The 27,037-nt window shown below is 38.3% G+C and overlaps 1 protein-coding gene across 1 annotated transcript; it reads left to right on the plus strand.

The window, feature by feature from the left end:
* The first annotated feature begins 7,716 nt into the window (after window positions 1-7,716).
* Window positions 7,717-26,720, plus strand: KIAA0040. Its single transcript, XM_083359476.1, has 3 exons — window positions 7,717-7,899; window positions 23,812-23,895; window positions 25,072-26,720. The coding sequence occupies exon 3, from the start codon at window positions 25,208-25,210 to the stop codon at window positions 25,529-25,531; it is 324 nt and encodes a 107-aa protein (XP_083215602.1). The 5' UTR covers window positions 7,717-7,899; window positions 23,812-23,895; window positions 25,072-25,207; the 3' UTR covers window positions 25,532-26,720.
* Window positions 26,721-27,037: the final 317 nt, after the last annotated feature.

The following is a 27,037-nucleotide window of genomic DNA, read 5'->3' on the forward strand; positions in this document are numbered from 1 at the left end:
CAAAATATTTTTCCCCTGTGAGGAGAGAGGGGAGGGAATTCCTACCCCGCCCTCTAAGAACAGCAGCGACTGACTACCTAGGGGAAATACAGCAATTATAAGAACAACTTTAATCTAACTGGATGCATATACTTTTAAAATTTGGGGACTAAAAGTTTTCCTATTCTTACTGGAGACATTGGTTTTTATCTAAAAAGAAAAGAAATAAACCTTTAAAAACTGTTATGAAAACTTTGGACTTAAATTTTTTAAAATGGCATTGGTGACATCTTGAGGTGAAGTATGGTATTACAAATTGTTATTGATTAAAAGAGAATTGGCTTGAAGCCCAGACTCTAGAAAAAAACTCTTTTGACCTTGAGAGATATCACCTGTGAAAAACTCAGCTGTAAAGAAGGAACTGCAGGGTAGCATATCTGGCCTGTTTGAACTATGAAGATAAACCTTTACTGATTTTCAGAGTTATATGTGGGAAATTGTTTTCCTATTTCTTTACATGAGAAGTATCTGTTATTACACAATGGAATACTTTGGGCTATAAATTCTGACTTGGCAAACAATTTCCACTATAAAGACTACCTACAGCATGTGAAATAGATGTCCCATACCTAGCTATAAAAACTATTTTTAACATTTGATTTTAAAATCTTCAACTTAATACGTTATCAAGAGAATATGGATGAAGATCAGGAAAAAATCCCTTTTATGTTGAAATCAACATACGAAACCATTCTTTCAGCGTGTAACAAAATAAGACGCAACATAAAGAAACAAGATGCCAATTTAGATATACAAACCCAGATCTTGACTACAACCAAAGAACTAACAATGTAGAAAATAACAGGAGAAGTGGAACAACTAAATACTAAGACAGAGGACCCAACTGACTAACAGATCCAGCCAACAGGAAAATTAGAAAAGAGAGTGACAACACTGAAAATGGAAAAGACTTTTTACATAAATCAGAAGAAATTTGAGGACAAGGAAGAAGAACAGATTGAATGGAAGATAAACTTATAAGGACAATTGTGGGAAATTGGAGTAATAGGGAGGTGATTAAATTAATACAATTGGGCTAGTTCTTCCCAAAAATCTGTAATTAAATGGTCTTTCTTATTTCAAATAATACATACAATAATAGAGGGAGAACTGTTTGAGGATTCAAAAGTATTGACATGGAAGGTTAGTTGGCAAAGGAAAAAAGCCAGAGTAAGGCTGAAAGAAACTAGGGTTTTGATTTATTACAGGGGATTTTATACTACTGATTAGAGGGTTGAATATGTGGGAAATAGATAATTTTTAGAAAATAAAGTAACATTATAATTGAATAGGTAAGCTGTGTAATAAGATTAATAGACATTTGGTTTAATATGGTGAAAAATAGATAACTTTTTAGAAAATAGAATTAGATTATATGTAAATAGATATGTATTTAGAATATTAGATTTTGTTATAAAAAGGGAAAAATGTAGAAGTTGAGATGAGGTCTGGTCACCTAAAGCTTGGAAATTATAAATACCAAATGTTAATTTGAATATTGATGGGAAATTAAAGCCTGAGAAAAAAGCAATAACAGGACATTGATTGTATATAAGGATTGAATGCAAACACAATTAAGATATGTATAAGCTGAAAATTATTGATAAATGTAACAAAGATGGTTTTACTTAGTTGATAACAGTAAGAACTATATTAGCTCAATATGAGACAGTAGATATTAAGGGGAAAAGAGGCAATATCTAATGTTGTAATTTGAGATTTGTGCTAAAGATTTATGTATGTTATTGAATTATTGATTACCCGGTCACCAAGTTGCTTTTTAAATGTTTAATTGTAAAATTAGAAAACTAATAAAAATATTATAAAAAAGAAGTAGTAAAAGAAAATCAGATAAATCTGAAAGCAATAGCACAACAGGGTCCAATTACCACCATGTTGTATGTTTTCTTAAAATCCACATTCTCTCTAAAAACATAAATTTATTAATCAAACTTGTATTCTGCAGCAATCCCAGGACTCTTCCTCATACACAAAAGCAAGAATATACATAAAATATAAAACTTACAGATTGAAAAAAATAAAGCCTCCCAACACAGGGCATGGTATCAGGCCCTAAAAGTATTTTTCAGAATGCAGACTATGCTGGTAATCCTTCGCATCTATTTCCACACAAGCTGGGACCCCACATTAGATAATAATAATAATAATAATAATAATAATAATAATAATAATAATAATAATAATAATTATTATTATTATTATTATTATTATTATTATTATTATTATTATTATTATTATTATTATTATTATTATTTGGAAGGGACCTTGGAGGTCATCTAGTTCAACCCCCTGCTCAGGCAGGAAACCCTATACCATTTCAGACAAATGGCTGTCCAGTCTCTTCTTAAAAACTTCCAGTGTTGGAGCATTCACCACTTCTGGAGGCAGGTTGTTCCACTGGTTAATTGTTCTAACTGTCAGGAAGTTTCTCCTTAGTTCTACGTTGCTTCTCTCCTTGACTAGTTTCCATCCGTTGCTTCTTGTCCTGCTTTCAGGTGCTTTGGAGAATAGCTTGACTTTGTGGCAGCGCCTGAGATATTGGAACACTGCTATCATGTCACCCCTCACCCTTCTCTTCGTTAAACTACACATACCCAATTCCAGCAACCGTTCCCTATGAAGATGTTGAAGAGCACTGGGCCCAGAACAGAGCCCTGGGGCACCCCACTACACACTTCCTTCCATGTAGATGCAGTTCCATTGAGGACCACATGCTGAGTACGGCCTGTCAGCCAGCTACGAATCCATCTGGTGGTGATGCTATCTAACCCACATTTTTCTATCTTATCAAGTAGTAGGTTGTGATCTACTTTATCAAATGCCTTACTGAAGTCCAAGTAAATTATATCTACAGCATTCCTATGGTCCACTAGTTTTGTCACTTGGAATGCAATAAGATTTGTCTGGCATGATCTGTTTTTGACAAACCCATGTTGGCTTTTAGTGATGACTTTGTTTGCATCAAGGTGTTCGCTGATTTGTTGTTTGATTATCTTTTCCAGAATCTTCCCAAGTATTGAGATCAGGCTGATAGGTCTGTAGTTTCCTGGATCTATTTTTTTCCCTTTTTTGAAGATGGGAACTTCATCAGCTCTCTTCCAGTCCTCTGGTAGTTCCCCAGTGCTCCAGGATCTTTGAAAAATATAGTTCAGAGGTTCTGAGATCACGTCTGCCAGTTCCTTGAGAACCTTGGGGTGTAATCCATCTGGTCCTGGTGATTTGAACTCATCTAGGCTGGACAGGTGCTCACTTACCATTTTCTTGCCTATCTTAACTTGCGTTTCTATTCTGTTTTTTATGGCACTGGTTTTGGTAGGTTGGACTGTTTTTTCCCTTTGTGTAAAGACAGATGCAAAAAATGAGTTAAATAGTTCTGCTTTCTCCCTGTGGCTTGTCACCTTCTTGCCATTTTCCCCCACGAATGGACCAATCATTTCCTTAACATTTTTCTTGTTTTTTATATGTTGAAAGCAGCTTTTTTTGTTATTTTTGACTTTGGTCACAAGCCTTAGTTCATTTTGAGCCTTAGCTTTCCTCACTTCATCTTTGCAGGCACGGGCTGTTTGCTGATATTCTGCCTTAGTTATGTGCCCCTCTTTCCACTTCTTATACTTGTCCTTTTTATCTTTCAATTATCAGAGAGTTCTTTATGCAGCCATGATGGTTTCTTTTGAGAGCTGTTAATTTTTCTTCTTTGTTGGTATTGTGCTAGACTGGGCCTTTATTATCTCACTTTTCAAAATTTCCCAAGCTTCTTGAGTTGTTTTCCCCTTTAGGATTCTCATCCATGGAATTCTTCCCAAAGTCTCTCTAAGTTTATTGAAATTAGCTCTTTTAAAGTCCAAGACTCTAGTTTGACTGTGTTCTATTGCTTGTGCTTCCATAATGTTAGGATGTAGGTGCACAAAGAAATGGATGTACATACTATACAATCATGTATCAAAAGGTTCTGCTCCTGCGTTGAATCACTCTGAGGACATAACTGCACTCAGGAGGAGGAGATCATTTGAATGATGTTAATGGAGGGACAGAAAATTTACCCCAAGCGCTCAAAGAAGATCAATTGGATTGCACATGTTTGCATTTTTGGAGGAACAAAAATTATCTATAAAGGGCCATTTGCAGCTTTTGTAATAGTCAAGAAAAAATAATCTTGGACTGAAGCTGAAAAACCTTGTATAAATGCTACCTTATAAAATATCTCTGGTAAATGGTTTCATTGGAAATGTTTGCTCATTTCCCTCTGTTTTGCCAAGTATTGGTTTAGAACACGGTAGATTTATACCAGTTCAGAAAGAATGAGCTGTATTTCTTAAAAGGGTCAAGTCATCCACACCCATTTACCTCTTTCATTTGCAAGTACACAACAGAGCTGCAGTAATAAATTTAAAAAAAACTTAAATAAATTTTTGGTCTGTTTAGCAAATCTACATCTGGCCAAGTTTATTTTTAGAATTTAACTGGACTAATTGGAGTAGTTGGGGGTAGGGATGGGAATGTGAAGGAGGCACTCCTAGAAAATATTCTAAAGGAATGCTGTTGAGAGAAAAGATTTTCCATTACATATTTTAATGTCAGTTAAAGAGACCAAAGTGGAAAGGAACACTGGTACAAAAATATGAGAATGACTTCTCCCAGCCTTTCTAGCATAGATTTTAAAATCTTAGGGATAAAAGTATTTTTCTTAAGAATAATTTTATTCTACAGAAATAGTTTTATGTCAGACAAAACTAAGTCCAACAATTGAAGATAGAAATTGTACTTACAATCTGGCCGAAAGGCCACTTTCTCATTCTACTTGCATAATATAAAGGATCATTTCAAATTAGGACATTACATTGGAGGAAAATGTTAACCATATATAGGTCCATTAAGTAATTAACCATGTATCAAGGCATTAATGTCAGTATATTGCCAAATATCTAATCCAATTATTTAATGTCATGATAACATGATGCATAGTTTTTGTCATATATTTGCGTAAGCTTACATGTCTGAAAGGTACAGTTTGTGGGATCCTTCAAAATAGGCCTAAAGGTTCTGAAGATCTTCAGGAAATCAGTGTGTAAAAAAAATAGCAGAAAGAACATTATTAAGAAAGTATCAGATGGTTCACAAAGCATGCCAAATGGTTGAAGAAATGGTGCTTTGAGAGAAACATATCAGGTGCATGAAAACTGGCCTAGTGGAACTGGGCAAGCTTCCATTACTCGTGAAACGTATGAGAACATTTATTCTTGGGAACTATCAGAGAGACTGAGCTGTTCTAGACTGACCTCCAGTTTTTCTAAAATATAAAACTAGTTAATTCATGACAGCGACTGCCTCCACACTGACAAGGTCAACAGATTCCCACCCACCCCATGTTACTGTGCTTTCTTCGTAAGTATAAAGCATTTTATAACAATGATAGTTATTTCATAGCCAAACTATTCCAGAATGTTCAGTGGTTGATTTAAGATTCTTTCCCCCAGGGATGGGAATGAAGTGAAGGCAATGTTTTGTGGCCAAAGGGGAAGATTAGGAAACTTAAGGTGTGATGGGGCTATTGCAAGCTACCAGTGAGATCTGGGCTAGAGTTCTGTTCAGAGACCAAAGCCTCTTTAAACTAACACAAAGATTAAAAAGACTTTTGCCTTTAGCCAAAGCACATGTGCTATAATTAATTTCACCGTTATAGCAAAGGAAGCCACTAGTAAGGTATACTCCTTCCCCTATTTCCTGTTTTCTTTCAGAGACTCAGAATCATTTGGCATCGTTCTTATTATATACTATATAATCGCTGTTTTAGATCACATGTGAAAAATCTTTGCCTCTTTTCTCTCCTTTTTTCTTTTTTCATCCAGCCCCTTTGTCAGGTTTCTACTCTCCACTATTCCACTCTGAATTTTCTTCCAACCCAGATTTCTTCCTTTAGATTTATCTTTCTACCCTTCCTCAAATTTAACCAGATAGACACTTTTGACTATGTTTTAGAAAGCTTTTCATGATATATCAGAATAGAAGAGAAAACCAAACGCTGATCCATTCATTCCAAGGGACCTGATTATTCATGAGTTAGACAGCAGATCACAAAAACTACTCTAGAGGATAAGTTGATCACAGTCATTAGGTTAAAACCACCCCATTTCTGGGTGGATCACTACCAAAATGAAAAAAAATATAACTTCATAATCCAGAGAAAATTAATTATTTTGCAAATAGCTCTAACATGTGTACTGCATATGTTACTGATAAATCAGAACATAGAGGCAAATGCTATTCAAGAATCCATTTCCTTAAAAGTAAATAAAGAGGCTTAATGAGGAGAAATGTAAAGCTTCCTCTGCTCTCCATTTTGATCTCCCCCAGATGTAGGTAGAACTTACTTTGGGGCAAGAGTGTACATATTGTATGGCTATCTTTGTATTTTTATCAAGAACAAAAAAGTGCTCAAGGAGCTCTAGGATAATTAGATTCTGGGAAATGAGGGGAAAATATTACCAGAAAAACAATTAGCCCTAGGTCTCTACAAATGTAGACATTATCCAAGTATGCACTGAATATCAACAGTTATTTCAATGTTCTTAGCTGCCTTCAGTGAAAACCATCCTTAAAAATAGAATAGTTGCCACATTCTACTGCTAAGCTTGTAAGCCGCCCTGAGTCTTCGGAGAAGGGCGGGATATAAATGGAATTAAAATAAATAAAATAAATAAATAAATTCATAGTAACCAAAATTCTCCTGGAGAGCTTTTGCAGGATGACTTAAGTATGACTAAGAAGATAGTAATCTTGAAACTTCCCCCTCTTGAGCTATATATCAGGTAGTTCAGGGACATGTAGGTGAGTCACACAGGTGGAGTTTGCAGCACAGTCTAGACTACCCTAGTATCTGCCACAAATGTCTTTTTAGCTAGAGATGTTCTAAAAACGATGCTTTCTTGTTGGCATCCCAAGGGGCTACCACACTGCCATGGGTGAAGTAATACTGTTCAGAGCCTGGCCAGATGCAAAGGAAGTTCTGCATTCTTCTGTAAATCTATGTGAGATTCTTAACAGATCCAAGTTCAGACTCAAAGCATCCAGTTTGAAGCAACTGTTATACAAATCCAAGAACCCTGTCCTTTCAGGCCAGGTTACATAGGATGAATCATAGTTCCACAATTCCTCCATTTGTGCATGCCCACAAAATTGCGAAGTTTGTTTGCAAACTCAAAACGCTCTACACGCTGGAGCCTACATACAAGCGCGACGCGTTCAAGCACTCAAATCCTCACTCCCTTTTCAGAAGTCAACCTTTTTTTAACGAGGGTTGTGTGTGTGTGTGTGTGTGTGTGTGTGTTTTTGGCGGGGGGGGGAGAAGGGGGATGCCTTTCGTTTCGTGACACGCTCCTTAGGAACCTGTTGTTTTGTGTAAGGCGAAAAGGACACGGAGACTTGCCTTCCCCCTTCATAACTGGGCCGCTGAGTGGGACGGAGTGGCAATGGGGAAGCGGGGGCCGGGGGGGGGGGGCAAGGCAAGATTGCGAGCACACGAGCCCGGCATCCTGGTCGTCTGAAAGGCGGTGACGCCACCCTGCGCGAGGAAGGCGCTGCTCTGTTCTGTTCTGTTCTGTTCCGGGACGGGTTCCAGAGCCGGGAGGGGAGGAAGCGTCGCCCCAGGAGCCCCGGTCCCGCCCAGGTGCAGCGAGCCGAGGAAAGGGGCGTGGAGGCCCAGGCAGGCAGCTGACAGCCCGCGGAAAGGCGGAGGCTCCCGTAGCCGTCGTGTGCGGAGCAGCTTTCCCTCCCTGCTTTCTTTGACGGAAGATTGGAAATTGGTTAGTCGGCTGGAGAAATGGAGACGCTAAGAGGCAGCCGGTGAGTTTTGCTTTCAGTTCTCGTCCGCTTTCCTTTGACCTCCTGAAACTAAGCTAAAATCCGTATTAATCCGGGCTCCAGCCGGTTCAAACGGGCCAATCTTCCCCCGTAGTTTCCCTCCGTTAGGCACTTGCTCACCGTTCGTTCCGACTGAAGAGTAGCGAGGCGCTGCCCAAACGTACTCGACTTGGAAATAAGTCCCGGTTGCTCCATTCGTTATTTTACGCCAGCGAATTCGTTTGGTAAAAGTCGGCCGTGCTCAGTTCGTGCATTTGAATCAGACCAGCCACTGGAAAGCCTGAACCGATTGGGCTCTCGCCTGCCTAATGGCTGCCCACAGCTGGATTTGGGTTTCCGGAAATCCCACGCGCCCTCGAAAACTGAAGAGTTGTCCGGCCGGTCGTTGGCACTGGCTGTCGATTCTCGACAGCGGGAGGAGGAGAGGATCTTGTAACTTTCCTTGGAATGAGTTACCAAACAGTGTCACTATGATCCGTTGACGTAAGTGGATTTAATTTAAAAAAAAATCTAAAATATTGCCAACCCTGCTTTAGTAGCTGGTAGAAGCCGAGCCTCCGTGGACAGAGACAGTGTGCTTGCTACAGAGCAGAGATAACTGTTGCCTTCACCCTAGTTGTAGGTCTTCTCTCAGCCACTTGTTGGGCAGCTGTTGGAAAGCAGGTGCTGACCATCATGAGCTGTTAGTGCTATTAAGCAAAGCAGTTCTTGTGACTTTGGTAAGTTATGTAACTTGAAACAATGGTGTTGAAATCACACGGTTAGGACCAGGAGAGAGGAAAGGGCCAGCTGTGACTGTTTCCTGGGTGAAAACAAATGTGAGCTGCAGAGTGACCTACTCCAGCTCACTTAGCCAGACTGTGCCAGGCCCAGAAAAAGCAAGAATTTCCAGGGCTTTTCCTGGAGTCCTGAAACAAAGTAAAGTCTACTTTCCTTGTCTTGGTAACTATAATAAACAAGGTTTAAAATGTAAATATAAAATACGTAAAATACTGTATTGCTTTCCCAGGGTTAGGAAGTGAGACTGGTCCTTTTTTGAATCCTGCACTATAGGCCATATCAGTTTGTCCTTCCTGTCATTTATTTAGCTATGCTGAGATGGGAAATGGAAGTCAATCACTTAGTTGCAAATTCCCATTTTATCTAGAAACATATTTTCTTTGCAAACCTACAATAAATGAGGTGGCGCAGTGGGCTAATGCCTCCTTAAGTAACACCAGCTGCCTGCAATTAGTGCAGGTTCGCATCCCACCAGGCTCAAGGTTGACTCAGCCTTCCATCCTTCCGAGGTAGGTAAAATGAGGACCCAGATTGTTGGGGGCAATAAGCTGACCTTGTAATAATGCCGCTTGGGGGGGGGCCCAAAAGCCCTAATAAGCAGGCATATACATAGAATGAAGGCTATTGCTAAGCACATTGGTTTGTGCTTAAATTGTAAGCCGCCCTGAGTCTTCAGAGAAGGGCGGGATATAAATGGGATTAAAAAATAAAATAAAATGAAAAAATGAAAAAAGCACCATTACTTTTGTTTCATCACCACTGCCTTTGTAATAGAGTTTAATGCAAATTATGTCTGATAACTTGGGCAAGGTGTGACAGATTCTCCACTCAGAATCCTTTTGGTGGCAACAGGATAGATATGAGATGCTATTGAGCTCTAGAAACTAAAAATGCACAAACTGAATAGGAACCGGATGAAGAGACACCCAGATTATGCACAGTGAGTGTACACACATCTGATCTTGTAGGTCTGAATTTGCCAAAGTAGAACTTCGCAACCTGTGTCCTCGGATATATTATCCTGGAAAAGTCCCTGAATTTTCTTGGCAGGATTTTACAAGTGATTTGCCATTGCCTCCTCCCTAGAGCTGAGAGAGTGTGTCTAGCCTCCAGTCACCCAGCTGACTTTGGGCCTAAAATAGAACTAGAACTCCCTGTCTCCCAATTTCTAGCCTGATGCCTTAACCACCACTGTACACCAAATTTGCTTTCTGGCTATACGATTTCAAAACCTTATGACACCCGTAAAAGTAGTGGAGTTCTGATCTCATGATTGTAGCTATCATCTTGATATATTTTACCCTTCCTCTGCAAGCAGAAAGAAGGAAGAAGTGCTGAAGCATGGAGGAAAGGAAGGCCTATACTTGGCTGTAACTGTGGTTTCATCGGTTTGTTCATCGTTTTGGAATGTTGCCCAGTTCCCAACAGATTTTCCCTGAGGAAAAATTACCTACCCTGATCCAGAACTCAAGAAATATGTTGAGGTTCCCTTGATCATCTGAGAATTCCACTAGTTTCCCCATGCTGAGAATCAGGCTAGTTATTTATTCTCCGTGCATCCATGTTTTGGATGCACCAACTTTTATATAAATATTAAATACATGTTTTGAATTAGGACCCAACATAGTTTGGAAATTATCCAAACATTATTTGGAAGTTGTATAAGAATGGCACTTCCCTGCTATTCATTAAAGCAGGCCCTTTTTTCTTGCTCCACTCATAGAGAAGTGTGCTATGAAGCCCAACTTCTGACTCTTTTTCCAAGAGTACATACCCTTGGGCAGGGGTCTTCGAACTTGGCCCTTTTATGACTTGTGGATGTCAACTCCCAGAATTCCTCAGCCAGCATGCCTGGCTGAGGAATTCTGGGAGTTGACGTCCACAAGTCATAAAAGGGCCAAGTTTGAAGACCCGTACCCTAGAGGCTTCTGTAAGGGAGGTCTTTTAAAGAGTCAGGATCATGGCCACAATTCCACCTATGTTTGTGTGCAATGCATGTAAAAAAGGGGCAGGTTTTTGGCTGAGTAGTTGTGGCCTGGCAACTATTCTGACCTTTTTTTTAACCACCCCCCAGATGTTGCTGGCAAAGCCTTAAATATTAGTTAAGTTAGAAACTTAAAACTGCGGTGCTCTGCAATTCTGCTTACATGAATAATTCATAATTAGAATTCCTAGTCTGTATTTCCTCTCTTAATCATAACTAACATACATATGCTAATTTGACTGGAGCAATAGAATTATGTTTACCTTTTTCCATCAACAGAATAGGGAGAAACTTTCTCTCATTTTCTCACCTGCCAAACTACTAAATATGCACCCAAAAAGTGATTAGGAAAAAATGGAAGATTTCTGCTCCTATTTTCCCCTCCTCCTCTCTCCCCCTCCCCTTCTTTTTTCCGGGTAGATCTAATAGCTTCAGGTGTAGAACATTCATTTGGAAAAAGATGCAGAGGCATAGGGATAATTTCTTCCTCATAGCTGCTGCCATAAGACAGATAAAAGAGTTCTTAAATGTTTAAAAAGGCACCTGAAATCCAGTCCAGATAGTGTTTAATTTGAGATATTCCAGGGGTGTTCATCAGAAGGGCTGCATCAAAGATTTTTATTGCTTTTCACATCAGTGGGGAGGAAGGGAAGGGGAAACTTTCCTCTTGGTACAAATGAGTGGAGGTAATATATTATTGGTCCATGCTTACCTAAATGTACTGTCAGCCTGGATCAGGGGTAGGCAACCTTGGCTCTTTTATGACTCGTGGACTTCAACTCCCAGAATTCCTCAGCCAGCTATGCTGAGGGGAAGGGAGAGGTTTCCAAGTTGAGCCATGCTGGCTCAGGAATTCTGGGAGCTGAAGTCCACGAGTCATAAAAGAGCCAAGGTTGCCTACCCCTGGCCTGGATCTTCTGGAGCTGTAGTGATTCTGCAGCCATTCCTTCACAAAGGACCTGGAGAATATGCAGCTCACTTGTTGAGGTTAGGCCAAAGGAAAAGGGGGAGGAGCTGAGCTGCTGGCCAAGGATTTGATGCTTTAGTGCTCCGATGTTGTTGAAGGACATGGTCATTTTCTTCTGCTGCAATTTGGAACATGGACAGAGAACTGTAAACAGTTCTGTTAAAAACTAAAGTTGAAATTAGGAACTAAAGAGCTTGCAAAAGGAAGCTTGCAAGGAAATGCCAAATTGAGTAGATAATACAGGACCTTGATATTGGATTTTATATTTCTCGGGTTACTGTTCTTTTTAACAACCTGTCCCATTTGTGTTTTTCCTTGGAAGTAAACGCGTGTTTTAAAATCCCTCTTATAAAGGCTGCTGTTGGTCTTCTGGTAACTGCCCTTTTTTGAACCATATCCTTTTAACACACTCAATCTCATTTCAGGCCTTATTCTTCTTTAAAAAGAGTCAAACTAGATGTTCACATGCAAATAAAATGCACCCGCATATTAGAATATGTTTTTTTTAACAGTTTCTCCCCTCAACCCTCCAGATAACAAAACCACCTCCTCGTTACTGTACTTTTGGAGAACAGTAATCATATGGCTCCTCAGAAAGGTATTTGGAAATAAGGAAATCATGCCTATCCCAAATTGATTGATTCTACTAATTAATATCATAGGATGAAAAACAAAAATTAATCATGCAAAGCACTTGGAATCTCCAAAAATGCAGTATATATGAGGGAGGAAGGAAGGAGTAACTTCTGTTTATCTGCTTAACTTACTCTTACCACGAAGGCTGAATCAGAGCAAATGCAAAGAGGTGAAGAAATCCATCTTCCTCTCTTCTTCATTGAAAATAATTTTCTTTAAAGTTGCTTCGAGTCACTGGTTTTGTGTGGTGTGAGTGTGTGTGTGTGTTTTGGATGGAAATATAATTGTGGAAAAGGCATTAACTCCATTTTCCCGCCTGCTATCCTGGCAGGCTAGGCATTAAGACAATAACTTGTAACTGAAGAAACATGATTGGTCAGTACATGTGTGAACATGCAGACTAGGTTTCTACTAAACATTGTTACAAACTGCAGTGACTAACTTCATGCAACATATTAAGCCAATATCACCACACCACATAATGACTTAGTATGAAGTGTATATGGAATTGGTTTTCTGGCCTACTGAGTAAAGCTACTAAGATTTAATCTAAAATGTAAATGCTTTAGCTTCCTCTCAGGGTCCTATGAATGAGGAACTGGAAAGCATGTTTTGTTTTGCTACGGTTTAGGATCTTAGCTCTGCCATTTAGTTTAATCTGTCCCCTAATCAGAGAATTGTAATTTTTCTGCCCCTACCAAGTATCATTACCAGGGCTTTTTTGTTGTTGTTGTCATAGAATGCTCAGAACGAAGTTCCGGCACCTTTTTTGGATGGAACCTTGTAGGGTAGGCAAGGCGGGTTGTATGACATGTGTGAGTTCTGGCACCTTTTTCTTTTAGAAAAAATGCACTGATCATTACTATAAGCTCTGTCTTGCCTACGGTGCTTTTAAAGTATGAATTCAGGTACAATCTTTTGCATAGAATTACGGGATCATGCTCTTTTCTGGCTACCCTTCTATGCAGTAAAACATAATCTTGATTCCTGTCCGTTCTGGAAACATAAAGATTATCCACAAATTCTGTGCCAGTGGTTGAGAATATTGGTCAATAACCTAGAGGATTAAGATGGTTCACTGCCATTAAAGCTAATGCTTAATAAGGTAGACTACTACCTTAAGAGAGAATACCAAGTGTCTACTTCTTGGAGCCTTGGCTATAGAGTTTGTTTGCTTTATGGCAGTCAGCCATGACAAATAGTTCACTGAAGGGTGTAAACTGTAATCCTTTCCATCAAAACAATGATAAAAAACACCTTTCTGAAAGATAAATATTAAACATTAGCTTTGGGAAATTATCACTGTATTTCAATTTTCCATTGTTTAAAGTGGTATTTTGTCAACGTTTAGCTGTTTTGAAGGTCAATTAATTATTTAGATTCAAGATAAGCCATCTTTTTTTCCCTGTTGTAGACTTTTTCAGCTTCTGAGGGGCTGAAAGAAGCCATAGAAATAGAAAAATAGAAATAAAATCATAGGCCTGGAAGGGATCAGCATCTTTTTTGTATTGTGGCGATCACAAATGGATGAAGTATTCCAAGTGTGACCTCACTAGTACAGTATAGAGTGATACTGTTGCTTCTCATGATCTTGATACTATCTCTCTGTTGATGCAGCAGGACTGCATTGGCTTTTTCGGCAGTCGCAGCATACTGTTGACTCAGACTTAAGCTGTGATCCATCAGACACCCACTCACAAGTACTACTGTTGCACCAGGTACTGCCTATTCTGTACCTGTGCATTTGGTTTTTCCTGCCTAAGTGCAGGACCTTACTTTACTTACCACTGAACTGTTGGATATGCTTGATATAAATGATTTTAGTGCCTGAGTTAAAGCCAAAAATTAGCCTGTTCCCTCCTAAACTACAGGAAAGTGACAAACAACTTTTATCAAAAATATAAACTATTTTCTTACAAAAGGATTTTAAAATTAAGCAAAAGCCACATAAGCTTTGGTCAAGTACCACCTATTGCCCATCCCTAGATAGATCCAATCCAATAGGTATAAAACATAAAGGCAAAGATTCCCCCGCACATCCGTGCTAGTCGTTTCCGACTCTCCGTTTCAAAGCCGAAGAGCCAGCGCTTGTCAGAGGACATCTCCGTGGTCATGTGGCCGGCATGACTAGACGCCAAAGGCACACAGAACGCTGTTACCTTCCCACCGTAGTGGTCCCTATTTTTGTACTTGCATTTTTTTACGTGCTTTCGAACTGCTAGGTTGGCAGAAGCTGGGACAAGTAACAGGTGCTCACTCTGTTACGCGGCACTCGGGATTCGACCCGCCAAACTGCCGACCTTCTGATCAACAAGCTCAGCGTCCTAACCCACTGAGCCACCGCGTCCCTTATATAAAACATGGAATACTTAAAAACAAAATATTTATAGTTGAAGTCAGACTATTTAAAATAGGATCAGCCTCAGTTATTCATCCTTTATATAAGTAGATTCTCTGGATGCCAGTTGGCTTGGTAATTTTCTAAAATGAGATAAATAAAGTTAAAAGGAAAATCAAGCAGGCCAAAAACCCTTTGCAGACTGTTCATGGGTTAAACCCACAATTTCTTTTTAAAAAAAAAAGTTAATCTAAAATGTACAAATCCCACCAAGGTCAAAAACATAATAAAGGCCAAAGCACTTCTAAATCTTGGCAAATTCAATGTGAGAGTGTAGATTTGGCCATCTCTATGTGAGAAACGAAACCCATAAACACAATTTAAGAGAAGTTGAAAAGCTACAAGCAAAAATAGGATGACTGAGGAGGAGGAGGTCTCAGGAGAAATCTACCATTGGGTGAAAAAAAAATCATTCAAGCATATCCAGTTATATTCAAATCTTGCCAATGTGAGTAGATCACTTCTCCAGATGTGACAACACTTGGGTTTAACTATATCATTAAGCTAGGGCTTAATCCTCTGCCCTACATCTCCTGCTTGAACATGGGGCTGGACTAGAAGACCTCCAAGGTCCCTTCCAGCCCTGTTCTATTCTACAAGTGAATTCCCACATACAAAGTTTACTTTTCTGTTAGTGGAAATACAGAAGGATTCCAACATAAATCATCAGGAGCAGTTTGAAAATGGGAAATTGTAAGTTTTCAGGAGGCATAGCTTTGAGTTGGTAGCAGATATTTGGTACAGATAACAAGAAGTTCTTAAATTCCATGAGCAGAATAAGATATGTAAGCTATGCAGTTTTATTTTGCCAAGCATATAAGACAACTTAGATCATTGTACAATTCTGGGCCAAGAAAAAACTGGAGTATTGGGAACAAAATATAACAATTTAGGGCAATGAAATTCCCTGCCTGTTCAATTGAACATGGACGTAGCTGGTAGCTGTCATTGTCACCCTAAAATACCATCTTCCACCTTAAATCAGCACCTCGGTTTCTCAGGTTGCTAGTGCCAAAATCAGGTAAGTAGAAGGCTAGATTGCAAGGGGAGGAATTCTTGAACATAAGAAATTGTATATACTATGAGGGATTTTTTAAGACGCATCAGAAATCCTACTTCATGTCAGTAGGAAAACAGTGAAAACAGTCACTTCATTGTATATGCACAAGACAGTGTGGCACTAATTTTCTACACTATGCAAGAGATAACAAAAATCAACAAAACAATGGACAGTATTGCCAAATAAAATATTCTTTGGCACAGAAATACACTATCATGTAATATTATCCATTGTTTAGTATTTATGCTGTTTTAAATTCTTTATGCATGGCAAGACTATGAAACTCAAAGTTGGTTGATGATTCTACAGCATATAAAAACAAAAAATATGTTGTGGGATTGGAATAGGAACAAATCACTAACTTGATATGAGCACTTTTATCAAACTTTTCAAACAAAGTTGACTGTATTAACTTTGACTTGAATTCTACTGCTAGGGCAAATTATAGGGAACTAACTTTGACAAACTGTTGTGTTTATATGAATTATTTTCAGCTTAATACTGAGAATGCAGAATATATGGGAAGATGAAGGCCACTACTTGTCTCTTTGACTCTTGAGTCTCCTGGCTGATTAAATTGCCAGGTTGATCTGGCCTTAGATTAAAGTAAGTAATCAGAGTTGAGTTTAGAATGTTTAAAGTAGTTATAAGATGTGTGTGTGTGTGTGTGTGTGTGTGTGTGTGTAGGACTGGTGAGTCTGAACACGGAAGTCTTCTATAATTATACCTGTCTGAAATGTTCCATTCTGGATAAGGTCATATTGGTTGCTTTGCTGCTGTAGATGCATTTAAATGAAATTGACCATCTGGAGCAATTTCATTTAAGAGTTTCATCCTGGATATATTCACGAGACAACTTGGGCTAACTTAGACTTTTGCCGGAAATTAGAAGAGGAGAGTATGTAATTGTTATTTTTCCCAGACCTTTCAGTGGTTTTCAGTATCATTGTTCACTGTATCATTCTGGATCATCTGGAGGGCTTATTCATGAAAGCAATTTTTCAAGGTTTCACTTCTTCTTGTCTACCCTATTACCCAGTAATACAGTAGTTTACGTGGGAAAAAAAATAATGTTTACCGTTTATGGGCAATTGTTTACATATTCAGAATAAAAAAAACATTTGTACTGATATGTTACAATTCTACATTTTTTCTTTTATTGTAAAGTCATTAATAAGGTGATTGACACATCAGATCTAAACAGTCCAACAGTGAGAAATATTGATGAGAATATTTCCTTAAATAAAAAGATTTAAATGTTTGGCTGTAAGATATCAAGTGAGAGGAAAGAAATGGAACAAAGCTAACATTTGGCCAAACAGAGATATGCACCCTACCATCATCAATGATCTCAAAGCTCAAAAGGATTGATTGACCTATTTCAATGGGGTAGCAGGTGATTATAGCTGATAAGTAAACAGACATAGGCCTCCAAGTGTTAGATGCTACTAATTTGAACAGATAAAATAACTAGAAGGAAGTCAAATGAAAAGCCCCTATGCTCATTCTCCATATTTTTTGAATGATTTTCCAAAATTTCCCTTCTAAGCAACAGTTCCTAAACTTGTTCTGTCTTGGCAAGAGATCATAACATAAGGGCTTCTCTATCCCCAGTTTATTTTTCCTTTGGCATTTCTGAATGAGCTGAAGAGGCAATTTAGGTTAGAGAAGGAGGCTGTTGTGCTTCAGGCAAAGAAAACATTCAAGACACAACGGGAAGAAGTTCCGTTCTTGGCTTTGCCTAAAACTTCCTGAACAACCTCAAGAAACTCACATGTTCTCTATGCCTTGATTTCCAGCTGCATTGGGGGGGAGGTAGTATTGGCTGGATGTGATGAGGCTTCCTTTGTCTATTTAGATAGTCATGCAGTTCTTAATGACCTTAAGTAACATCTAGTTGCAGAACAGGATGATCAGGTCAGTGATTTAGAGTAACATTGGCTATGCTACTCTTCCCCTCTCCCCTGATTGCCACCAACAAATGTCCTAAGAGAACTTCCTAGAATGAATTTTTTAAAAAATGGTTCGTTGTGATTTTTGTATTGCTCATTAGGTGCTTTGATGGAATTTATATCCTAAACAGTGAAAAACACATGGAAGCTATACGATTGGCCACATTGTTGTTCAAAAACCAAAGAAACCTCCAAACCATTTCTAACCCACATATGTGGCGTGGTGTGGTGTGGTGTGGTATTTGTTTTTATTTTTTAAAAAAATTCCATTTATATCCCGCCCTTCTCCGAAGACTCAGGGCGGCTTACCAACTTAGCAGTAGCCTTCATTCTATGTATATGCCTGCTTATTAGGGCTTTCACACACACCCCAAGCGGCATTATTACAAAGTCAGCTTAATTGCCCCCAACAATCTGGGTCCTCATTTTACCTACCTTGGAAGGATGGAAGGCTGAGTCAACCTTGAGCCTGGTGGGATGCGAACCTGCACTAATTGCAGGCAGCTGGTGTTACTTAAGGAGGCATTAGCCCACTGCTCCACCAAGGCGTGGTGTGATATGGTGTCACCTACTTTGGGACCTTCAATACTCTTAAAATGTTGAATGTAGCATTTTGCAAGCCAAAGTCACATCTGTCTGCTTTAATTATCAGGGTTAATAAATCCTGTTTTTCCCATCAAAAAGGTATTAAAGCACTAATGTATGGGAAATAGATCATCAATCTGGCTCTAGCTACTGAAAATAGCAAATATGTGGTACTAAACAATAACTCTGGAGTGTGGCTGCAAGGCAATTACGCATCCCTGTATTACTATTGTATTTCAATCAGACTTCCACTCTGTATAAGAATTTGCTTATAGTACAATTTTGCTCCTTGTTCTGCCAGCTAGGTGGGGTTTTGAGGAGTGGGGGGAGGGATTCAGAAGACCATGGGGGATCGAAAGAGAGCATGTCAAGAGAAGCAGGACAGTCCTATTTTTGCTAGTCTTTGACAATAGCATTTTTTATTGAGTGTCTATGGAGATTCTCATTCATCCAGATCATACTTGTCCCAAAGATGCTTTTTCACAAGGCAACTGGACTTTCTTGTTTTTCATTGAAGATGTTTCGCTTCTCATCTAAGCGCTGAGGAAGCTTCTTGGATGAGAAGTGAAATGTCTTCAAAGAAAAACAAAGTCCAGTTGCCTTGTGAAAAAGCATATTTGGGATTTTTCACTGAGGCTGGGAGATGAAATAAGTACAATTCATATCTGAACAAGTCTTATGTGATCCATAATTTGTTTCTAATGATATTGTTAGGCAGATACCCTATACCAATACCTATTCTGATTTCCCTAAGGCGAGATTTGCTTTCTATACTCCTCAGAGTAATAAAAAAACAAAGAGGGAGCCACAGATCTTATATTATTGAGAAACAGAGAAAGCATATTAGCCTGTGAATTACCTTTGAAAGGAGAAGGCAAATAGTACCTATTTATTTACTTGATACATCTGAACAATACTTTACAATCCAGTTGTAGTAGGTAAGTTACAGTTTAGGTAATAATTTAGTCAAGGTAAAATGGTTTCCAGTGCACTTCAAAAAAAAAGATGTCAAAAAATAACAAGACCAATAGGGTTGGTCAAGGCAGCCAAAGCTCTCCAAAATATTTGGAGGCTTGGCAGTTCTATAAGGATCCCTCAGGTTTAAAACTGCAATCATTTGGGAGAGAGCGGGTTCAAAAAAAGTCAAGGTGGGCAGAGTTTAGTTCACAAGATTCTGGCTGCCATCTTGATTTTAGAGCTCCTCCCTGTATTTACCCTAACAATTATACAAGTGTTTCCTGAGGCTAATTTACATACAAATGTTTAAATTAAGTCCAAGAAAATGTCAGAATGGTTAATGAGTAAATAAACTAGCCAAAATGAGAAAATGAAAGCCACTCCCAAATTAAAAGAACAAAAAAGAACGTACAGGAGGAAAAAAACATTTTATATAGGCTGCTTAGGGATAGTCTGAAAGTGCAAAGATTTTTTAAAGTAAAAACTGGCAAACCTATTTTTCCAGCAACTGGATAGTAGAAAGACTATGAGCATATAAGTAATCTCATTGCAGAATTTTAAGAACCCATCTTCCCTCTCCTGGAAATGGAAAGAGAACATCCCCTAGGAGGATGCAGTATAGTATTATTTGAAAATATAAATTCAGAGCAAGAATTGCCTGACATTTTAAACACCGATTTACTGTATACAGTTATTTTTTGCATCAGCAAGCACATTTTTACTTATTTCGGATGGGAGCTGTTCGGGTGTTGAATGTTATGTGCATAAGGAGGCTTGAGAGAAATCCACTTTTTCAAGAAGTTTCTACCATTCCCCCTGTCTGAATTTCTCCTTAGATTTAGCTCAACTGTCCTGAATAAAATGTCATCCCTTTTCTTTATATATATTGTAGCAGTTACCCTACACTAGGGGTGTCAAACGTGACGTGTTGCAACATATCACAACTTTTTTCCCATTGCCAGCAATGGGGGGGGGCGCTTTCAGTATGACGCATCCGGCCCGCCCGCCGGCAATTTGACACCCCTACCCTATACAGAGCTAGTTATGAAAACTGTGTAGAAATAATTGGCTGCTCCATGCCTAGAAATGGCTGAGTTGGCTAAGCCATAAGGAGATGCAATCGAATTTGTGAGCCAGATTGGGCAACTAACAAATTTAAAGTTTGGAGCTGGTGATTCACCTTATTCTTTCAAACCTTGTACAGTCTTGAATTTAATTCTTGATTTTTATTAAATAGCATGTTACTTGATTATGCCAATCATATAATACATTGTTTTCAACATTTATTGGAATCATTTGGAACAAAAAGTTAAGTCACAATAGAATATTCATTTTAATTCTTGCAGTTCTTAATCCAACAATTCTTCCTGACCAAGATAATTCCAGCTTTCTCCATCTTGACATGTTTACTACTATATTCTCCCAAATCTATGAATAGTTACTTCTAAAAATGTCTTTATAATTTTTGTCAAATTCTTAGATATTGAATCTTTCAGTAATATTGAACTCTGCTATTTAAAGCAAATGTTAAGAGTCAAGTTTCATGTCAGCATTTGAGTCATACTGCTGTAGGTACCCACTAACTATTAACGAATCCTTTGAGTAAGCAAATATATGTACAATTAGAATTTATGTTCTTGATTTGCTCATTTGACTCCACAAATTGTGTTCTGTAAGGAGGGGAGAAGAATGAAACCAAAATTTTAGCCAAAATGTAATATGTGTAAGATCAATTCTATAAATTCTTAAACCAATGTCAAAGTAGGACAAAGTAAATACATGGAATATCTGTGAAACTGTGTGAAAAATATGGTCTTTTCTAGATTATAGATTGAATAAGAATGGAAAAGTTTGGACACCAGTCTGTCATATATTTTTAAGAGCTTCCTCTTTTGTTGTGGTTCTTGTTTTCTTTGTTGTGTATGTAGTAGGGTATTGTAATTTCAATTATGGCAGTTGGGGGAAGGATCATCATTCATATCTGCTATTATTGATAATATGGCAGTAGTGTTGCTAGATTAAACTGCGGTCTATTTATCCCTGTAATTTTTTTCTAGCAATAGCTAGCTACGTATTTACCAGAGCAAATATCATTTTATTTTTTTAACATTTTTGTTCCCCACAATTCTGCCTTTACCCTATGGAGTAACCTTTCCAGACTAAAGTGTTCCAAATATATGGGGCTAGTATCCAAAATTCCAGCTCACCTGACCAATGACTAGAGCGTGCAAGCAACAGACTACAGAGATGTACAGATATTTTTCATTTGAGGCTTGAAGAGGCACTTTTTCCTGACATACAATTTTGTATTTCAGGTTGAGCATGCAGAAAATCATCCTATATATTTTGCAAGGGAAGCTGGCTCTTCATAGTAGTGTCTTGAGTACTATTAGTATGCATATTTTTGCCCCTTCCTTAAGGAACTTTTCAAAGTTTTTTAGGATTTACTTTGCTTTTTAAAAGGGGGATGGAAATGGTGACAGAATAACATATTCTTAGAGCACTAGAAAAATAAATTTAAAAAGCAGTAGTAAGACTGCCTTAAGCAAGAAGATAGTTTGATTCATTGGATCCGCCAATGTATTGTGGAGTTAGTGGCTCTAAGGTTCAGCTGCAGTTGGGAGGATGAAGAAGCACTGGTAGTACTTTGCACCCTTTTTCTTATAAGTCAAACCATACTCTAAAAAGAGAAAAGAAGGGAAAGCTTCACTTATTCTATAATTTAGCATTTCCAAGTCTATTCTGCCTTTTTTCACATCTCATGTTACTGGTGTGTAAGAACTGCACATATTAAACATTAATCAAGGAAGTTTCAATTCTCCAGAGAGGGGGGACCCACTTTTTGTTGTAAATTGTGGCCCATTTTACTCTTGCATGCCAAAATATTTGGTATATTATACAAAGAATTACAATCAGATAAATCTTCCTTTTGTACATTAGCCTGGCTTATATTAGGCATGTCCAAAAGAGTTAAATCATGGAACAGCTGCCATCTCTGAGGATAAGTAATTATTTAATTCCCCTGCTCCTTTTCCTTCCAAGCATCTCCAATGCAGATAATAGTTTGAGGGGAATTAAACAAAGCACAATAGAAGTAACTATTTTCCTTTGGCAGACAATAAGGCCACTAACCAACAGGGACGCGGTGGCTCAGTGGGTTAGGACGCTGAGCTTGTCGATCAGAAGGTCGGCAGTTTGGCGGGTCGAATCCCGAGTGCCGCGTAACAGAGTGAGCGCCTGTTACTCGTCCCAGCTTCTGCCAACCTAGCAGTTCGAAAGCACGTAAAAATGCAAGTAGAAAAATAGGGACCACTCCGGTGGGAAGGTAACAGCGTTCCGTGCGCCTTTGGCGTCTAGTCATGCTGGCCACATGACCACGGAGACGTCCTCAGACAAGCGCTGGCTCTTCGGCTTTGAAACGGAGATGAGCACCGGCCCCTAGAGTTGGAAACGACTAGCACGCATGTGCGGGGGAACCTTTACCTTTACCTTAAGGCCACTAACCATGAAGTAGACCTCAGATACTGTATTTTTTTCAAGTACAACAGGTTTCAATTGTTTCTCAGTCTTTTCTACTATCTGGAAGATACCACTTTTCCAAACTGTACCAGCCTTCACTTCATGGATTGCCAACTACAGTTAAGCCATCTCATTCTTTAGATCCTTTTAACAAAACATTTGATTATCATCATAGCTGTCAACATCAAGAATACACGGAACACTTGATAATCTAAACCAGCTCACTTTTAGCAAATTTAAATCTTAATTCTTGTGGGTTATAGCAGCGCTGCCCATGATACCTACGTAAATACTGCAACTAAGTTCCTGATAAGCTGGTGCTGGATTGTCAGGGAGATCATCATCTGTCACAAGACTGTGACATCATCACTGTGGTTGGACTGTCAATGAAGATTACAGGGAAAATACTCTTGTGTCCCGAATGGGGTGATCTTAAAAAATGAGAGATTTGTTTGTTGATAAGATGACATAATCAGTATCATCAAAAGAAAGTGAGAGTTTGGTCTAGAATCAGCACAGTACAGGTAGGTGAAGTATCTCAGTTGTCGGCAAGGCCTTTTTTGTTGGGTCATTCTACAAATTACAAATAAACCAGAGTTGCCATCTTTAAACATACTGGCATTTTAAAATGAAAAATAGAGGCTTTGCACACTTGGTGAACTGGCAACAGAACATCAACTTCAGCATACCTCCATCACTGTTTCTTTCTGCAAAAGTAAATTGAAACTACTGAATATTTATGCCGGCTGCTTACCTACCAATAAGTCTTTCACCTCTGTTGATCTGATGATGATGTGCCAGATTGATATTGACTATTAATTTGATATTGAAAAACAAGGGGCAAATAAAAATAAATGTCTCTGCCTCCACAGACCTTATTTTAAATAGAGGTATTTTAATGTATGAAAAATGAAAATGACCCTTGAATAGAACACTTTTGTTATCTATATCTACTTCTCCACACAATCACCATAATTCATCACACATTTCTGCCAATGATAAATGAACTTCTTAAAACCATCATGGAAAAACTCTATACTTTGTCTGTTTGAACAGGTCATTTCCACCTGTTCCAACTCTGTTACTTGAAACAACAATGAAGAGTTCAGAAGCACAAGAAGAGTACTGCAGCATGACAAGGTAAGGCGCTGCTGCATCTAGAGCCACCCGAAAGGCAATTGCAAAGTTGAATCTTATCCCCAGTGCTTTTTTTGTAAAAGAAAAAGGTGCCGGAACTCACACATGTCATACAACCCGTCTTGCCCTACCCTACAAGGTTCCATCCAAAAAAGGTGCCGGAACTCCGTTCTGAGCGTTCTATGAGAAAAAAGCCCTGCTTATCCCACAGTCCAGGCTTTGTACCATGTCACTTTTCCCAACACAGAAGAAACATCTTCATGGGCATCTGAATGGAATGGTCTGGCAAGATCTGGTTGAATAGGAAAAGTGTGGAATTCTTTCTTGATTAATTTACTAAAATGTCACTATTTAAACCAGAATTATAAAGGAAGGGGCCCTACTTTTCATTTAACCTTCACTTAAAAGATTTTTCTCCAGGATTATTTTCCCTCAACCTAGTCGTTCAATTCTTCAGATGATAATATTTATTGTCTCTGTAGATCTCCTTTCAGTAAAATATCTGATTATTTAATCCTACCATTTATCATTTACTGATCATGTCAGGTTGTACCAAACACTTAATGTACATTTTAGGATAGTTTAGACCAGTGTTCTTAGATTCATATTGCAGAAGGAGGAATTGAAATAGAAAATGACTGAGGTAGCCTACTGAGTTTATGTAGGGGTGATATATGACTTATGATTTTCCTGATTTGTAATTCTGCCACTGTTATTAGACAGTTCTCTCATAACTTCATGTCATGCAAAGAAAGAATTTTTAGCAATTACCATAGAAAAATACACCATGATCTCTGACGTTTTAATCTGAATTTAATAGTAGCACAATTATGAGGGTATTTCCTATAGCATTTCATAACTTCCAATTCAACCTTTCTGTCATCCTCACAAACATTTCATTGTTAATAACAATGTGATGGTTAGAATGTTGAGTGGATTCAAGGATGGGTGGGTTCACCATTCAGCTGTAATTATCTTGACTCATCTCTTCTCCTAACATACTTCATTAAAATATTGGAAGAATAATATGGAAAGCTGTATAGTCTGTCTTAAGGTCCTTGGCAAATATAAAATTTGGATCACAATGTATATTATGGTCATTACCAGCAGGTGCATTAACTGAAACATTTTCCCTTGTTCATTTGGCCCATTTTTATGTTTCATCTTCTACCTTTGCAGAGATTGAAAAACTGAAGACGTTTACATATCTTCAAAGACAAGATCCACAAAGAGTTTCCATCTAAGACAGAGGCAAAGGTCAAGGAAAGCAACTTTAATATCCTATCAGACCTGTTTCCAGTCTGTAAAAACTGCCATGGATCAGATCAGTAATTTTTTCCATTCCATCTGGTCTTTTATCTGCTTAAAACATCAGGAGGGCATCTATAACACAATATGTCTCGCTGTTTTAATGGGGTTACCTGTTCTTGTCCTCCTTGTAGGAATTTTCATCTGTTGCCATTGTTGTTTTTGTGGTCAGCAGCAAAGGGAGAAAAGTAGCCACAGCAGCAGTGGTCCGATCCAGGGGAAAAGAAGATATAATATTATGAAGAAGAAAAAAAAGAAAGAAGAAGATCTGTGGATTTCAGCCCAGCCCAAAGTGCTCCTGCTGGCAAAAAGACCATCATTGGTGGTTTAGAGGAATGCAGGTGGACAAGAGTTACTTCCCTTTCCCATACAGGAATATTCCTATTCCTATCTCATAATGTATTCAGCTCCACATCATAAAGCTGAGAACATGCCATTCCGTTTTACTTCCATATGAAGGAAGCTACTTTTTAAACTTAGGAATGTAGTTGCATTTTCAAGTTGGACACATGTTTTACAAGCAAGCTGCAACATAGCACCAATGCAGAATGAATGAGTGGTGTGCATGCACGGAATGCATATTATTTCAGTGTACACCAAAAGAATATGCTTTCATGAACTCAATAGCAAATTGTATTCTACAAATAGGCACTTGTGCCCTTAGGATGCAGAATTCAAACTAGAACTTTTGCTTTGCCTAGCATAGCTTGCACTGAAAGCTTATGTGCACTAGCAAGTAAGAAAATGGGCAAACACTGTTGTATACATGTAGGTATACCTCATATATTACCATTCACATTTACTTATAGAATTGGATTGCACCGATATGTAAGCCAAGGTATTGGATTAGGTGATTAGGAAATTATATCATCATGAAGAAGAAGGCTGTCAGTGATTATTTGCTATTTTTGGAAGAAAATTGCTGAGCTAGTTGGGTCCTTGGTCTGAACATTTGGGCACACAAGAAATCGCCTTATTAACAAATGTCTCACATTCTTCTCTGCCTGAACTAGTCATAATTTTATAGGTTTTGCACATTGCTTGGCATACCAATAATCTCTACTTTCATTCTTAAAGGGTTAGGTGTTTAAGACTTCTGGCTCTGCTGACAGCTTAGAATGTACCAAATTGGGGGAATGGGGTAAGCTGAGGATCAGAATGATGAAACAATATCCCACAAGTTATAGAAAAATAAACACCAATGTCATACCAATCAAAATGGTGAAAAATTTGGTGTGGGAGGGAACCCTCCAATCCTGGAACAACATATTACGACAGGGGAATAATAAATCTCTTGGTCAAGGCAATTGCAAATATATTTTTGCATTTTCATGAAAAGTCTATTACTCTGTGCTTAGATTAAGCAATGCAGTGATATAACAATTTGTTACCAATATGTATTCTGTTCTTTATTTTTAGACTTGCATCCTAGGGTTACCCTAGAGATCATTAAAAGAAACCCACAACCTTTTTATTTAAGAATAAATTTATTTTAATGAAATTGCGCTTGATTACATTTTGTGTCCCAACTTCTGCTGTCTATTTACTAAGTAAAGAAGAAAATGATTTGTTGTGTTATTTTTCTGACCATGGGGGAGTAATTTGCTCAAAAATAAAAACATAATCAAATGTGGATTGTTATCTTAAATAATATGACAACCACATGTAAAAAAAAACCCCTCTATTTTCATAAGAGTTGTGTCTGCATAATATGCCAAGGACTGCCAGATGCTTTCCTTCACACTGGACTCCAGATGTTATGCTCTAATTCATCTCACTCACACACACAAACAGGGCCTGTTCCCATAACCTACTTAGTGTTAGTGTGTTGTAGAAG

Source organism: Vipera ursinii (genome assembly GCF_947247035.1).
Source record: "Vipera ursinii genome assembly, chromosome: 3".
Lineage (NCBI taxonomy): Eukaryota > Metazoa > Chordata > Lepidosauria > Squamata > Viperidae > Vipera > Vipera ursinii.